At 38.3% G+C, this 18,185-nt stretch overlaps 1 protein-coding gene across 9 annotated transcripts in view; it reads left to right on the top strand.

Moving 5' to 3' along the window:
- THRB (thyroid hormone receptor beta) overlaps window positions 1-546 on the top strand; it is a 431,077-nt gene extending 430,531 nt beyond the window's left edge. For all 9 annotated transcript variants that reach the window (XM_037845829.1, XM_037845840.1, XM_037845820.1 and 6 more), the window contains one exon: window positions 204-546. In XM_037845829.1, coding sequence (XP_037701757.1) covers window positions 204-445 — 242 coding nt within the window. In that variant the 3' untranslated portion in view covers window positions 446-546. The remainder of the gene's footprint in view (window positions 1-203) is intronic.
- The last annotated feature ends 17,639 nt before the right edge of the window (window positions 547-18,185 follow it).

Here is an 18,185-nt window from a genome sequence, read left to right as displayed (position 1 = left end):
GGATAAAGCACTGACTCCCTTCATATAAGTGATGCCACTCCCCTGCTACCTTGGTCCCTGATGCCCCAGGGTTTTCACATTGCCTCCAGGCTCATTCCTTGGAGTTGAAAAGTCCCCACACCTGCCTCCCTCCCATTAAAGGGCTTGAATTGAAGGTGCAGCTTCTCCTTTGAATTAACATCCATCTTCTCTCTTCCCCTCAGATCGCCCAGGGCTCGCCTGTGTTGAAAGAATAGAAAAATACCAGGATAGTTTTCTGCTGGCCTTTGAACACTATATCAATTACCGAAAACACCATGTGACCCACTTTTGGCCAAAACTCCTGATGAAGGTGACAGACCTACGGATGATCGGAGCCTGCCATGCCAGCCGCTTCCTGCACATGAAGGTGGAATGCCCCACGGAACTCTTCCCCCCTTTGTTCTTGGAAGTGTTTGAGGATTAGACTGACTTCATTCGTTCTCATATTTCCTTCAGCACTACTGGGAGTCATTTCATTCCATTGCCTAGCTCTTTTATTGTTTGTTTCTTTGTTTCTTTGTGTTGGTGGTGGTGGGGTGGATTGTTTGGGGGAGAAGGGGGGGTAGTCCTTGGCATAGACATGGATGAAATTGCCCCTTGAATGCGGGTACTTGTAACTATTGCATTTGTTCTCCAGTCCTCTGATGTGAATGCTTTGAAGGTTTTACAGTTGTGGGGGTGGGGTGGGGAACAATCACTCATTCACCAGCACCACGCCATCACCAGCTCCCATCTGTCCCTGGTCAGAGACGCCAGCAAGCAAAATGGCACTGCAGAAGACTAAGGAAGCCTTAAACCAAGATAATGTCGTGGTCTTGATCCAATCCTGATTTTTGCAGGGCTCAAGTTAGCCGAGTACAGACCATCCTCTGATTAAATGTGGCTTTCTGCTTTTTAGGACGAGGTCTGAACAAACTTGCATCTATTCAAGAGCATGCAGTTTTGGGCACTCTTTCTCTCCTAGCAGCCTAACTTGGGATGAACAGGAATATTTGTGTCCTGTAAAATCAGCTGTCCTTTCAACACAATTTGTATAACCCTCTGGTTTAACTCAACCTATACAAGAGCATAACTCACATTGTGAGGTATTTGGTTGAAGCCAACAAGGCAAAAAATTTTTTTTCCGTGAGTCCAAAGAAATGGAAAATTGTCACGAATGTCAGTGACCCAATAGTTCCCAAAAATTCCCATAATATGACCTCACAGTAGGAAGACTTCTTTACAATTTAGGCTCAGAGAAAATTTCCACACAAATCAAATGTATTTACAGGGTGTTGTCACTTTCCAGTGCCATCTGATCTGTCATCTCCTAGCCTCCTGAAATTATTTACCCTGATTGCATCTTTGCTGAGCTGACAACAGATTTCCCTATGGATCAAATCTACTAATCAAGTAGAGATAACAAGCTTAAATATTTGAGGCTTGCTCTGGAAGAATTTTGAGGATGTATTAATGCAGTTACATTCTGAGTTGAAGGGTAATTGCAGCGTTCTGGGGTCCATCAAGATACTGATGGTTTGAGAATGCTTCCGAACAATCTTAGGTCCTCAGGCTCCTTGCTTGACTCACAAATGTTTGCTTGTCTCCACGTTTTAGCTTGACCACCACTAAGCCAAGACAGATGATACTGGTCCTGCCATTGAACCCCTCTGCCCCTCTTGTAGCATTGCCTGGACAGTGACACTTGCAGACAGGGTACACAGACACCCGCTCACTTCCCCAGCCCCACTGCCTCCCCAGCAGCATATGCTGGAGTATCTTGTGCCCAGAAAACAAATGGTGACATCTCATCACTTCAACTTTAGAAAATGGGCAAAGAATGTACCCATGCAATTGAATGTATCTCATCTCTCACTGGCATAGTCGATATAATCTATTCCTTTGCCTGCCTTTTACTGCCTTATCCTGGAAATATTGGGGAAATAAGCCATATCAGTCAGATTCACCTAAAAACAAACAAATGAAAGGCACTGTGGAAACCAAGTTGACTTGTTTTGTTTTTATGTTTGGTGGCACATAACTGGGCCCAGAAGTCAGGGTGCCCGAATTCTGTGCTCTGTCAGCCAGGAGATTTGGGGCTTGGTTTTCTTGCCTGTTGAATAAGTCACCTGGATTAGATGATCTCACAACACCCCCCCCCCCCCCCAATGTTATGTCAGGGAAAAATTTCTGGTTGTTTAGATAGTTTCTTTCATGTTTAAATTTCTAGCTTTATTACACAAAAAGTATGGCCCTATTAACAGTTAAGGAAACTATTTGGTACTGATTCAAAACAATACTGAAGAAGTCAACACAGTACTAGTCAACTAGTACTATACCAGTTGGGAAAAGTAGAATACCAGCTTTGAAAATCCAAGTATAATTGCAATAATCTGGGGTGGGGGAGGACGGGGGATTATATAATTGCTGAAGCAATTATACTGGCTTCTGGAGAAAAGGAAACGAGAACAGCACTATGGAACTTGCTAACCAGAGAAGGGAAGTAGGTGAAGACGTTAAATTATAATCATGAAGTTCATAAGCAGGTTACCTGCTTTGACTTTACCTATAGATTTTTTTTTATTTTGCCTTTTCTAATTAGCCTTTAACTGGTCTCCTGAAGTGCTCAATTTTTTTAACATCTCAGCTCCCTCTGTTTACTCTCCTTGGAGAACTGCTGTGAGACATAAACATCCAATCACCTTCTATGCTCCAGGGTGAGAAGAAGCTTTGCAGGGTGGAGAGGGGTCATTTTCTCACAGAAGGAAATGAGAGGAAAGCCAGCAGGCCGAGTGCTGAAGGGGTTTGCAGGCTCCTTGGGCCTCAAACCTTCCTGAGGAAGTTTCCTCATTTTGTTTGATGAGACTCCCTAGTACATCTGACACACCCAGATTCAGAAGTAAGTATAGATCCCAATCTATGTGCTTTGGGGATTAACCATGATTGGGAATTGGCCAAACCATACAGAATATCTACAGTAAATATCCAGCCCCTCCAAATAAAGTCCTGCTTCATCCTCGACCCTTTAAATGATTGCCTTAAACAGGCATGGCACTGGTCCAAAAATCTTGTTGCTGGATGAACACCTTATGCGAGTAGGACAAGCCTTAGTGTGCTTCAGGTAGAAAGGAATGGCTATAAGGACTAATAGGATCATGACTCTGGTGGTCAAATGAAGTAAACTCATTCCTTCTGTAACTGATTGAGGTACTTCAGCATCTGGAAACTCCATCTCATAAAACTCAATTGTGAGGGATTTGCTCTGGAATTTTTTTAACTTCTGTTTTTATATTGTTAGGACTTTCAAATCAAGTGTGGACCTCATTGGAACACCCTTCATACCCACCCACCACTGTGGGGGAGATGTCCCAGCAGAGAAGAACATTTCCCACAACTGGGATTCTTATTTACAAATCACTTAACTTTGGTGGATGAGTGGTGTGTGTTTGTGTGTGTGTGTGTGTGTGTATGTATATGTGTGTTTATAGACCTCAAGTGTACTTTGCTCTTCAGTTTAGATGTTCAGTATTTCCAGAAATAGTGAAAAAAAGTAAGATCTTTTCTGCTTTACAATTCTGCTCAAAACACCATGTGCCGCCTCAGAGCTTTTTCTAGTCAAATGAGCCTTGGTCCTCAATGACGCACTTGACGTGTTGATGTCTCAGCCCAGTGACGCCCTCTCGCCTGTCCCCAAGTGATGCTCTTCAGCCTCCAGTGCGGCCAATGAGTGGACAGCCAGGGCCCACTTCCCCCCACCGTGCTGTTCCGTGGCTCTTCCGTGAACAGGTGTGCAAGCCGTGGCCCTCCTCAACACTGAGCCCCTCTCAGACTCAGCCCCCATGGGACTGCTCAGCACCCTCAAAGCATGTCATTGTCAGTGATACATTTTTATTCTATGGAACTCTAACCTATTCATGTCATATTGACCTTTTGCTGCATGAGTCATAAATTATGAAATCAGTCTTATGGTTTTTGAAATGTAGCCAGCATTTGTAAGGCTAAACCTTTTTCACGAACTCAATTTCAGTGAGTAACCAAGCCACATTTCTTCTCCAAAAGGAGAGGGATGACAGACATTTGAATCTCATTTGCCCTTTCCAACGGCCATGGCATCCAGTTCTAAAATAAGCTCATAATTTTTCCTGTTATGTTAATAATATGGAAATATTAGCATAGTGTTTCTTTTGATAGTGATAGACTATAATCCATATTTAAATTTTATAGAGAAGAAATTTTATTGTACTGTGATGTAGATATTTATTATCCAGGTAAGGTTTTGCCCGGTGTGTATTTTTTACAATTGAAACATTTTACTTTAATCTTTAAAAAAAAAAAAAAATTAAAAACACACAAAAAAACCAGTCTTGAGGAAAAAAGGTTTGGCCTTATCACAGAATTTTTACTGTGCTGTACAAATGTTTGCAAATGCAAAAAGTGTGCATTTCTAGTGTGTTTCCACATTAATTAATGTGTCCTCAAGAGCAATACCGTGCAGATAAAATGCTGTTTGTGGCTTTCTGTTGCACAGTTAAAGCTGACCCCACTTATGCACAAGACAATCAAATATAAATCTTTCCTCCTCAGGATGCAGATAATACCCATGTAAATTGTGGAGCACAATGTAAGACAAAAGAAGACACTTTAATTACACATGTATTGTTGATATAGAAAATATCAGGGCATGAATGAGCTTATGTTATGCCATTTCTTTCTTCTTTTGGTTCTTCCTAATTAACTTGGCAGTTTTAATTTAATCATAAAGCCAAATTAATTCATACTTTTTTTTTTTCAGAGAAAACACTTTTTTTCCCCATTATGTTTTCATGCCCTGAGAATCAGAAAAATACTACAGAATAGGAAAAGAGTTACAGTCATTGGAAGATTTTTGTTTTGCAAACAGTGTTAAGTGATATTGCTAGATCGGTAATATTTTTTTCAGCCTAAAACTCTGTTGAAATCTGTGATTAAAATGTTTTAAACTATCTGAAAAGAAAATTTGTATATTTGGGAAAAAATGGATTTTTACATAGCTTTTGTATGCAAATATTAAATTGTAATTATGAATATAGTGGGCATAGATAAACTCATAAGCTTAAATTCTAAAAGAGAAAAAAGAAAAAAAGAAAAAGCTTATAACTGATATACTTTCCTGTCTCTTTCTTTAAATATTATTATTTACTAAATAAGCACAGGGTTGCCTACTCTTCTCACCCTGCTGGAAGCGAAGGAAACTGGGCCTGTAAGGCCATTTGTTTCATAAATGTCTAACAGACCTATATAAGCAAATTTACTTAGGAGGAGAGCATGGGGGTAAGGAGAGAAAAGAAGTAAAGGGCTGATAAGATTACCTCATTGGAAGGGGCCACAGAGATGGGAAAGAGGGACAAGTTAGGCCATTGTATTCAAGGACTATGTTCATCCTCTCATCCCAAAATGTTCCAGAATATTAATTATTAATGGAATTGTACAAGCATCAGCTACCAACATATACCTCAATTTCTATTGCCCTAAACACATTAGTTGGGACTCTTCCCACAACAAGTGACAAAAGCTTAAGTCAAACTGGCTTAAGCATCAAGGGAATTTATTGTCTTTCATATCTAGAAAGTCTGAGAGTATAATAGCTTCAGGCATGGCTAGATCTGGGTGTTCACTCAGTATTATCAGGAGGTGTCTCTCTTTCTCTCTCCATAGATGTTCCTCTGTAGAGATTTCCTTCATGTAGGCTTCATGCCTTTCACTTTACAGTGCCCTCTAGTAGTTCTGAGATTATCCCTACAGCTCTAAATCCAGTGGAAAGTGAGTTCTTTCCCCCAACAGTTCCCATGGAAATCCTGAGCCTAATTCTCATTGGCCCAAATTAAGTCATCTGACCATTCCTGAACCAATCACTGTGGTGAGAAGGATGGATATGCTTATTAGCTTAATCCTGTGAAATATACTTAATCCTGGAACTGGGAAAAGAGGGCTGATTGCCCTCATCTAAACTACAGACTGAGAGTGCAGGGATGATCCCTCAAAGAAAACTCCAAATCATGTTACTACAAGAAGTGAGGAAGAATTGTGGACAAGCACAAGCTGCAATGCCCACAACGAAAGGTAAGTCTGAGAGCACTTCTGTTTTCAGTACAGCAGTGAGTCTCCTTAACACAAAAGCAGCTCGGCATGATTTGACCAGGACATGAACCAAATAAGCACTTTCCCTGTCTCATGAAAGAGGCCAATCCAGGTAAGATGAAGCAATCTTTTTTTATTTCCTTGGGCTAGATTAGTTCATAACTACTTTCTGAGTTCTCCACTCTCTTTTCAAAAATTATAGACATAATAATTTTTATACTTATCTTTTTTCTACATTAAGTACCTTCCAACTCCACCCTAATAAACAATTTCCCTCCCCCAAGAAATTTCTTTATTCATTTTATTATATATATATAAAAATATATGGAAGTATATATATAAACATATATATAATATATATTTCATTTAGGTACAGTTCTGAACTGTGTATCCTGTTAAAATGCATATTATGCTAAAATGAGAAGAGAACTGTCTTAGGGTTCCCCTGAAAGCAGAGCCGATATGCTACAAATTTATTAAGAATAGTAGCCCCACAGAAGCAGAAGTGCAGGAGAAAGGGAGTGAGGCAGGGAAGGACAAAGGGTAAACTCAAGGGTGCATTGCTGAGTGGGCCACACTTAGTATCAAGCACAACTGAGTCCTCAATCATGCAAGGCCCTCTTCTAAGGAACCATGTTGCAATCTGAGGTTGGTCCATCCAGGAGTGAGGAAAGAATTTTCTACTGACTCTCATCTCCAGTTACCAAAGAAGAGGTAACTCCCCTCCACTTCTAGTTTGTACATGCCTGACCACAGGGCAGGTCCCTGTGGTATCTCATGCTTCACAGGCAAAAGGGAATCCCCCAACTGGGGATAGTCGGTCATCACTCTGCAACTAGGCAGATCCCACCTAGATTATGTGGCAAGTGGGGTAGAATAAGTGCCTGTGGGCCCTGGGGAAATAGATGAAGCTCAGAGGAGCTGCAGTGACCTGATACAGGGCTTCCTCAGCTGACAAGCTCTTCTGATTATGTGGAGAAAGTTCCAAAAAGAATCACTAAGGTCAAGAAACAACCAAACCTGTTTTTCAGTGTATCATGAATTTGTATGTATAGAGACATTCAATTAAATGCAAACTTGTCAAGTACATTGACTAGCCACTTGGCTACATTTTCTTACAGGGGCTGAAAAAATTAAATACATATAGTCTATTCATATAATTATGGCATATTAGTTTTTCTTACATGTGGTTCATCTCAAGGGCCAATTTGCATTCTATAAAAATAACTATCCTAAATTTTTGAAGAAGCCAGTGGAAATTTTTGATTGTTCACACAAAACATCACTTGGTACAAACATTTTTGGAAATAATGCATGTGAAAAGTAAAGTCAGATGAAGCTATAATGAACTCCCCTCTTCTTTCAATACATCCTGATAACATCCTTTTTTTTTTTTCTTTCAACTTTCTTGCACATAATACCCATTGGAAGGAGGGAGGCAGATTCATATAGAGTAAACCATTCTCAAGTTAGCAAATTTGAAATTCTTGTGTGCGGAGACAAGAGAAGGATCTTAAAAAGAGTATACACAAGCAGAATTGAGAACTCCAAATGGAAAGAGAACCAATACAAATTCTCTGAATCCTTCTCCACCCCCAATTAACAAGCTTAATGAGATAATATTACCAAATAAAAATTCTTATAAGAAATATTTAAATGTTATGGAAATAAACACGAACTTACCGTGGTGAGTTTTCTTTTCAAGTGTTCTACCCTGAATTTACCCTTTTGTGAATCATATATTGATGTATTTTCTAGATAGAACTTCAAGAAATGTAATGCAGCAGTAAAAGTTGCCTGGTTACACCACTCAAAAAAATTCAACAATTGTAATATCTAGTGTATGGTAAAACAAGCTGAAAACATCCATACAAGTCTCAGGACCAGTGATCAAATCTAAGAGGAGCAACCCAGGACAAATGAACCCTTATGGAAACATCCCAGAAGAAGGGGGATAGAGTGGGATAAGGGCCTGGAAAAGACCAGATCCAGCTAAAGATTCACAGATAATTGCAAGCAAACTGCATTTTAAAATTCCAAAAAAAAAAAAAAATAGACCACAATTTCAAGACAAGAAGTAAACTCCCAAGCTTTTGAAAGATGGTCATCAAATATCTAAGGGATTGTTGTCAAACTTTTTTTTAAGTTGCTTAGAAGGTGGGCATAGCAGAGGATTCTGTAGAGACACAACTTAGTCACCAGAAGAAAGAATCAGGGTTACAAAAGACACCCTTGTTGAACACTCCAAAACCTCATCTAAATTTTTCATTCATTCAACTGTTTCACAAGAAATTAGAGTACCTCTTTTTTTTTTAATTTGGTTTTATTGAGATTTATTTACATACCATACAATCATCCATGGTGTACAATCAACTGTTCACAGTACCATCTTATAGTTGTACATTCATCACCCCAATCTATTTTTGAACATTTTCCTTACACCAGAAAGAATAAGAATCAGAATAAAAAATAAAAATAAAAAAAGAACTCCCAAATCACCCCCCTATCCCACCCTATTTTTCATTTAGGTTTTGTCCCCATTTTTCTACTCATCCATCCATACACTGGATAAAGGGAGCACAATCCACAGGGTTTTCACAATCACACTGTCACCCTTTGTAAGCTACATTGTTATACAATTGTCTTCAAGAGTCAAGGCTACTGGGTTGGAGTTTGATAGTTTCAGGTATTTACTTCTAGCTATTTCAGTACATTAAAACCTAAGAGGTGTTATCTATTTAGTGTGTAAGAATGTCCACAGAGTGACCTCTCGATTCCATTTGAATTCTCTCAGCCACTGAAGCTTTATTTGGTTTCATTTCGCGTCCCCCTTTTGGTCAAGAAGATGTTCTCAATCCCACAATGCTGGGTCCAGATTCATCCCTGGGAGTCATATCCTGCGTTGCCAGGGAGATTTACACCCCTGGGAGTCAGGTCCCATGTAGCGGGGAGGGCAGCGATTTCACCTGCTGAGGTGGCTTAGTTAGAGAGAGAGAGGGTCACATCTGAGCAACAAAGATAGAGTGACTCTTTTTAACACTAAAAATTCATTCATTTATTTAACATTTCTTAAATGCCACCTCTGCGCAAGGCAAGTTCTAGACACTGGGACACAGCAGTGAATGAGGAAGGCAAGGTCCCTGTTTTCATGGTGCTGACATTCCAGGAGGGGAGACAGGTAATAAAAAAAACTAAATAAACAAGATGATCATCAATTGTGAGAAGCACTGTGAAGGAAATAAACATGGAAATGGTCTCATTTAAGCTGAGGCACAGATGACAATGACCCAACCTCACAAGATCTCAAGGAAGAGCTTTCCGGGCAGCAAAGACCCTGAAACAGTGTCTTAATTTAACAAGCTGCTATGACAAATACCACACAATGGGTTGGCTTAAACAACAGGAATTTATTATCTCATGGTTTCAGAGACTAGAAGGCTTACTTCCTCCTTGGAAGTAGTAGCCTCTGGTGCTGGCTTCCCATGATCCTTAGGGTTCCTGGGCTTGTATCTGTGCCTCACGTCACATGGTAATGTCCTCTCCTTTCTCTTCCAGGTTCCATTGACTTCCTGCTTCCAGCTCCTCCCCATGGCTTTTTCTTTATAAGGCTTCCAGTAACCCAGATTAGGGTTCAGCCTCATTTAGTTGGGCCATAGCTTAATCAAAAATAAATCTTCAAGAGGTCCTATTTACAATGGTTTAACACCCACAGGGACACAGACAAGATTACAAGATTAAGAAACTGCCTTTTCACAACCCAATCTCCAAAAACAGGAGCAAGCTTCCCATGTTAGAGCATTAGAAAGAGGCTGGGGCGTAGTGAATGCGCGGGAGAATTATAGGAGCTCTGTTTGTAGAGGAAGGCAGGTCCTCCTTGTAGACCCTGGTAAAAAGTTTCAAATTTATTTTATTTGCAGTAAGAAGCCATGGAAGAATGGAGATGCCATCATCTGACTCAATATTTTTCACACTTACTCTAGTTTGTTGGGGGAGAGTGGATTTGAGGATGGAAGAAGGGAGACCAGCTCAGGTCAAGTGCAGTTGCCCAGGTGAGATTAATAACAACTAGGCAACATGATAGCAGTAGAGAAAGTTAATAATTCAAAAACAAATGAGAAACTTAGAATGAAGAACCTCTAACCAAGATGCAGAGGAGCTGAAAAGGAAAACAATGAGGAAGACATAAACAACAGAATAATTTCCTTAATAAGTGGAAATGGACAAAAATGATGTTATGGTTTTTTCTACCATCTATGTATGCCATAAGTAAAATAAAATTTTTAATAAATTAAAAATAAATAAAATATTTCTGAGTTCCATAGAAATAAATTTTCAATTGTTCATTAAATGATGCTTGGTTCAAAAGTTAGGGGTGCAGGTAGGGGCAGAAATTAAAAAAAGAAAACTTACCCAAAAATAAGATGGCAAATTTATCCCCCCAAATCACACTTTAACTGTAATAGTTTATATTTGTAAAGGAAGATTACATAAAGTTCTTGCTAAGAACTTAACCAAAATAATAAGATAATGGAAGCTACAAAACTAATAGCACAATTTAATGACTTGAGAGAGAAAATCAATTTATGTTTAAACAATCAGGTAGTGCCATTAATAAACTGAAAACAAGAAAAATATTAATTCTAGTAATAAATGCAAATTAACATAAAAATGAGCAAGGGGTTCCAAAAACAAGAGATTTAATTGGTGAATGATAAATTATTGATAGATAGTGCTAACCAATTGAAATGCCACGTCAGAATGGTTAATGACATACAAAACAATGCAAAAAATCGCAATCACTTTGGAACAAGGAGCCAGAAATCCTAAAAAAAGAAAGTCAAAATGAAGAGCATAACAATAATGAAAAGGATTAGTCCCAGGAACATACGGGCTCACTAGAAATATATCAAAATATTTCATTAAATTCTCAAGAAAATGGCTAAACATAAACTAGTGTTCCTTAAAACATTATTTTAAAAGAAAACCGATGCTTTGCACATGTTCAAGTAAAGCAATCTGCTTGTGAACATGCACGGGACTACTGCCCAGGTGGGTTGGACACTTGCAGCTGTAATTACAGAGGGGCATGTGGGTCAAAGGGTCAGGTCCAATCTTTTGCCTGTTTGCCGTTCCTCCTAGGGTGTGAAGTTTCAGGGGTTCTAACTCAAAGCCAAGGGTGTTTACCAGGGCCCTTCCACCTTTCCAGGCCCTGAACTTGACTTTTCATCTCCGTAAAACCTTGACAATGGCATAGCACAGAGCAATGTTTACCTTCTCAGCCCATGAGCAGTTTCCACACTTCTTCACTTCTCAGCCTGGACCACTTAAAAATCAGTGGATGTCCTGAGGGGGAAATCACTCACCTGCACTTCTCTGCTCTCCAAGATCTGAACCCCTCCAAGTCCTAGCTGCGTGGGTTTCCCTGAGCTCCAGCCAGTCTCCCTGCCCCTGTAAGATCCGCCAAAAGCTCTTCTCAGCTCCTTTGCCTCCTAGCAGCCATGTTCTGCTTGCCACTTATGAACAGACAAATGCCTCGAAGGGGAAAAGAAGAAAAGAATTTCAGCCTCACCTTAGAGTTTCCCATCTTTTCCAGGATCTTGGACCCTCAAGTTCCAGCTGCCTTGGTTGCTCTTTAATGTCTTCAAAGATCTGATTATTTTAATTTTATCCAGCTGTTCTAGTTGTTCCTGCTGAGAGCATTGGTCTGACAAGTTCAGACGATTGTAGCTAGAAGAGGAGGTACATTTCCCATTTGTTTTTACTTGCTTTCTTTTTCAAACTGTCATTCTGTTTCTATTTTTCTCATTTTGAATCTCTTAATTTTACTTTTGTACTACTTCTTCTCAGAATCCAATAGTAGGTGATGTTACCGTTAATGCTTTATCACGTTTCCATGTTTATTTTTATTTCATTCATTTTCTCCAATTCTAAAGTTTTTCAACTTTTGTTAACTATAATACTTAATACTATTTTATTGTTTTAATATTTTATTATTTCTATTTAAATAATTTTATATTATATTTTAATATATTTTCGTTATTTTTTAAATATTTTACTCTTTTTGCTCTCATCTTTTAGGTTTTCTATTTTGGTGCATTAAATTATTACTTTAAAAGTTGAACTTCTGCAGAGGTGATGGTAGCATGTTGTGAAAGTAACTAAGAGTGCTGAATGGTGCATGAATGTGGTGGAAAGGGGAAGCTCAGTCATGTATGTCACCAGAAGGAAAGTTGGAGTTTAAAGGGTGGGAATGTATAAAACAGTGAATCTTGTGGTGGGCGATGTCCAAGATTAACTGTACAAATACTAGAAATCTCTTTCATGAACCAGAACAAATGTATGACACTACAACTAGAAGTTAATAGAGGGGCATATAGGGAAAAATATATATACCTATTGCAAACTATATACTAAAGTTAGTAGTATTTCAACGTTCTTTCATAAACAGTAACAAACGTACTATACCAATACTACAAGTCAACAATGGAGGGCGGTGGTTAGGGATATGAGAGGATTTGAGTTTACTTTTCATTTTTTTTTTTTTTCTTTTTTGCCTTCATTTCTTTTCTGGAGTAATGAAAATGTTCTAAAAATTGAACAAAAATTGACTGTGGTGATGGATGCACAGCTATATGATGGTACTGGGGCAATTGATTGTACACTTTGGACCTTTGGATAATTTTACGGTATATGAACAATCACAATTAAAAAAAAAATTGAGCTTCTGGTTTTATATCTGTTTCATTTTTAAATTTTCTTCTACTTTAACATTTGGCCATCAGGGAACAAATTAAAAATTAAAATAATAAATTTTAAACAATGACCCAGAGTCAGAAAAAAATGATAAAAAAATTTCATTTCTTGTCAAATCAGAAATAAATACTAAGTATGATATTTGATTATTAACAATTCACTAAGTAGATAATTGAAGAATATCATAATTTTTTAGTAGAAAAACAATAGCATGATAAATGGAGGGTAGATATAACCTTATTTAAAGACTGGCAACATTTATCAATGGTTGAAGGAAATACATAATTACTTAAATTTCTTTTAATAGAACATTTGAAAGTGATAGGGGAAATTCACCTGTAAGAATAAGTAGGCAAGAATACAAAAACAAATATGGTGTATGTTTTTTAAGAGGTGTGAAGGCTGAACTACCAAACCTCTAAACCACTCAGAACAAATCAATTATCAAAATATATGGTAGGGAGTTTTTAGAAAGGCAATCGTCTAGAAACATAAAAAATATAATAGTGGTTTGGATTCAATGCAATACAACCAGCTAAAAGCAACAGGAGATACACAATAAATATTGTCATAGAAGTAAAATGAACCCCTGCTTTATACCTGTGATACGTTGAATTATGTACCCCAATTTACACATGTTCTTAATCTTGATCTGCATCTGTCTGTGTATGACCCCATTGTAAATAGGATCTCTTGAAGATGTTATTTTAGTTAAGCTGTGGCCCAACTGAATGAGGTTAGGCCTTAATCAGGATTACTGGAGTCCTTTATTTTGGAGAGAGAAAGCCATGGGGAGCAACCAGAAGCTAGAAGTCAACAGAACCCAGAAGAGAAAGGAGAGGACATCAACATGTGATGAGAAAGCCAAGGAACCCAAGGATTCCAGCCAGACAGAAGGCCACCAACCCAGGGTAGCCTTGGACACAAGCCTTCCAGCCTCTAAACCATGAAATAATAAATTATGTTGTTTAAGCCAACACATTGTGTAGTATTTTATCATAGCAGCCAGGAAACTGAGACAGTACCATTAAATGTAATCAACTCCAGGGTGATCCAAGAAATATATAAAAATTAAGTTCATAAAAATAGCCAAGGCATGAAAATAGAGACTTTTATTAATAATTAGAGAAAATAAGGCACTATCAAAAATAAAAGTAAATATTTTAAATAACCTTTTTAAAAGTGTGCACAATTATTATAGTAGAACTAATATTAAAAGAAAACTATGCAACAATTATTATAGGCACAAGGTTAGTATCTAAAATATATAAAGATAAAGGGCACTATAACTATCTTCACTATGTTGCCAAAAGAGACAGGCAACAAATCATTAGAAAAATTCACAGCTTCACAATAAAAGAAATATAAATTAGAACAATAAAAATAGCTAATATTTATTGCACATTTACCTTGTGCCAGGTCCTGTTCTACATGTACATACTTTGCATGTATATGCTCATATAGTCCTCACAACACACCTATAAAGTGTCTACTGTTAATAGTTCCATTTCACAGATGAAGAAACTAAGGCTTGGAAGGCTACAGAGGTCTTACAGAGAGTTCTTTCAACTAACAGGTTGATGACCAATGCGTATCTAGTGAACTGAATAGAAAGAACAGAGATAGAACTCAATGCTGGCTGGCCTACTAGAATATAAATAAATTTATACTTTGCTATTGCCCAGTACATTGGTTAAATCTTTCCAGAGAACAATCTGGCAGAGTATAACTAAAGCTATAAAAATTTTAAGTCTTTTGATGCAATAATTCCACTACTGGGGAAAAAAAGAACTCGCAAAATTGCTATATGTGATAGTTATAAAAGTGAAACTTTGGAAAGAACTCAAATGCCCACAAATTAGGAAATATCTAAATAAGCCCATATATTAACCTGGTGAAATGCCAGGTATCTATTTAAAATGTTAAGAATAAGATCTATGTTCATACATGGAAATGCTATAGAAAATGTTTTTTTAAATAGAATCCAAAATGAAGACACTCAGAGAATACACATATGTAGAAAAGTATATACACAAACACTGTACTTCATCAAATCCACGAAATAGGTTACAAGAAAATAATGTGGGCAATGGCTAGTGCTTTAAATCACTCAAAGATTTTACTGGTGCCCACCTATCGCAATAGATGCAGAGATACGAAAAACACTCCTCATTTATACCCTGAGTCTAATCTGTTGCAGATAATCAGGTACATTTGAATTCTAAGGATTTTACGGTTTTTCCAGTGGTCATTATCAGCCTTGCAGAGAGCATTTGGGATCGCTTTCCACTACATAAAATCAATGCCAGATAGAATCTTTGTAACAATAAATTATATCAAAAAAAGAAAAACCTAAATATCACCAAACCATTATTCATTGGTAAATGAACTGATTTTATAAGAGTCAAATTTCAGAAAATCCACCTCCATTTTCTCCGGCTCTTTGACAAAACTGCTGCTCATCTGTTACTCACCACACACGTGTCCCAGCAGCCACCAGAAAGGAGATGCCGGATGTTTGTGCTGCCTTCCAGAGTTCTTCATGATCGTGTTGCATTATATAATAATGGCCCACCATGTAATGAACATGTATTCAATGCCAGGAATTTGTGAGGCCCTGTACATTAGCCCTAACCTCCAAACAAGCCTGTAAAGTAGGTTTGACAATGGGGAAATGGAAGCTCAGTAAGGATAAACAACATCTCCAAAGTACACAGTTGACAAGTGTCAGAATCACTGGAATTCCAAGACCTGTGTTCTTTTTCAACCTGCAATAATAAAAATCAGGGGTAAAGCCTCAGCCTCTGAAGAAAGAGAAGAGGCAAGTCTGTCTGGAAATGTTTATCATTCCCCTTCCTAAAAGACTCACCTACCCAAATGCAAAAAATATGTGCATCTAGCGAAAGGTTATCTCATCCCTCACATCAGGTTGTGTCTATTGCACAATCACTCACTGGTATTGCAAGATTAAGGAGTAATTTCTCTTTGCAGGACCTATTTATAACCCAACTGGCTTCCAACAAGAGAACAGTTTGTTTTACTAGGCATTTTGGGAAAATCTAAATTGTGCTGCAAAATGGAAGGAGAAGAATTTACAGCAATGGATTTCTTGTGGGGGTTGGGTGGGGGACAAATGAGATGACAGAAGCACTTATTTTCAAGATGGGATCCTATGCTATAACCACTAAACTTTAGGTAGTCAACTTAAAATAGGCAAATGCATGGTGCAGATGAGTTTCTTTTGGAAACCATTGAGAAGGGGGCATTCAGAGTTGGCTATCAAGTTGATGTGGAACAAGAGAGCCCCAAAGCAAATGGGATCTTGACAATATCCAAGAATTCATAGAATCCTGGGAGTTACTTTATCTAGTCTCAAATAATGTGGAGAAGAGTTTTTCAAAGCAATTTCACATATCCCTAGCTGATTTAATCTAGATCTAGCTGATATCTGGTAGATACTTTTATTGAAAAGGCTATAATAGACATGAGAATAAATTAGTAAATTGAAGGTTCTGGTGGAATTTTCACTGCCTCAACTCCGCTCTCACCTGCAATCACAGGGAGACAATAAAAGTCTTAGACAAAATATTAGCATACCAAATCCAAATATATTACAGAGAAAAATTTTATGAGAAGATATTTGCAATGTCTGAAATGTCCTAAGGTTTTGCAAATCAATAAGTAAAAGATATACAATGCAATAGAAAAAGAGAATATTCACAAAGAGAAAGCCCGAATGGCCAACAAATATACGAAGAAACATCCACCTCACTAGTAATCAGAAATATGAAAATTGACACCACTTTACACCATGAATTAAGAAGACAGAAAATACCAAGTGTTAACAAGAATTTAAGAAGACTAGGACCTCACACCCTGCTAATGAGGTGTAAACTGATACAGTCCATCTGTCAAGCAATTTAACAGTCCTGAATAAAATGAGGCTTCCCTATAACCAATGACTCATTACCAGGATTCCCATTCCCTGAAACATACACAGAGAAACTCTCACATAGGTCTTTAGGCATCCCAGCCTTTGCAATATCAGGGAATTGAATTGAAGCCAGGGAAGAGGAAAAGAACACATTGGTGGAGGTCTACCTATCATGGAAATCCCTGCAGCATTAGAAGCATTGAACTAAACCAGCAGACAGGAACACATAAGAAACAAAATAAGACCTTTAACACAGTACTATTTACTTAAGCCGCAAACACATACAAAATATACCACATATTTTACGTGAATGCATACATAACTGAAGACATCAGTCAAGCACATTAGACTAGGTACCTACATGGAAAAGAAAAAATGAATAAGAACAAGAGAAGAGCCATGACAGGCTGAAGATTTTCATCATCATGAAATGAGGAGTGTGATTATCTCAAGGCCCTGTACCTGAGCCCCCTTCCCAAAGGGCTGCCAAGTTTTAACCACTTCTCTACTATCTCCTCCCTGAATCACCAATGTTATAGTGTTTCCTACAGGATAGGGGGTGTTAAATAGGTGGAAAACAGAATCCTGATGACACAATCTATAGCCCCAATACCAGGGAGATGAAATCAATGAAAACCTGTAGATGGCTAGGGGAAGGGAAGAGAAAGCAGTAAATGGTCCTGACTGATAAATGGTTTGCAGCTGCAGAAACTATTTGTCAAAACAACAATATCTGAAGTGTTAAAGAGAAAGGAGAATAAAGGCTCTGGTTGACTAGGTCTCCCCATTCAGCTGCCCCCACATTTCCAAAGTTCCTTAAGCGAATCTGTCTCTAGGGATCCCTAAACTTCCATCAGAGTTCAGGAAACCTCTCTTCTAGAAATGCTGGCACTTATAAGCCAAGTGTGGAGTGATACGTAGGTGGGGTTGCCTTTATTTAAAGGGAAAGGGTGGAGCCACCAAATCCTTTATCATCCATCAACAGTTTACAGAAAGATTGTAAAGGGGGTGCTGCCTGGGGACAAGCATGGGGGACCTGAGAGCTGGGCTGTTGGTGCTACTATTCTTGCTTTATCCCCTGAAGCCAAATAAATAAGCCTCTTTTATTTTTATGAGGCGGCTACTGAATGCTCAATCTGTGGTGTGTAAGCAGGTTAAGCTAGTTTAGCTGTTTCTGTCTCTTCCTAGTTCCTGTAGCTGATTCAGGGAGCTTAGGAACCAGGACCCAACTCATTTCTTATGAGGAATGATCCAAAGAATTGGGAACATTTAGCCTGTAGAAGTAGCTGGCGTTGAGATAACATTCTAGCTCACACCAAAGCTGGCTGCCAGGTAGAATAGAAAGTCAGTTTGTCATTGTTGCTCCAAAGAGCAAAGCCAT

The sequence above is a fragment of the Choloepus didactylus genome, chromosome 1, assembly GCF_015220235.1.
Source record: "Choloepus didactylus isolate mChoDid1 chromosome 1, mChoDid1.pri, whole genome shotgun sequence".
Classification (NCBI taxonomy): domain Eukaryota; kingdom Metazoa; phylum Chordata; class Mammalia; order Pilosa; family Megalonychidae; genus Choloepus; species Choloepus didactylus.
Note: the sequence above shows the minus strand (reverse complement) of the source record. Positions and strands in the feature narration are given on the sequence as shown.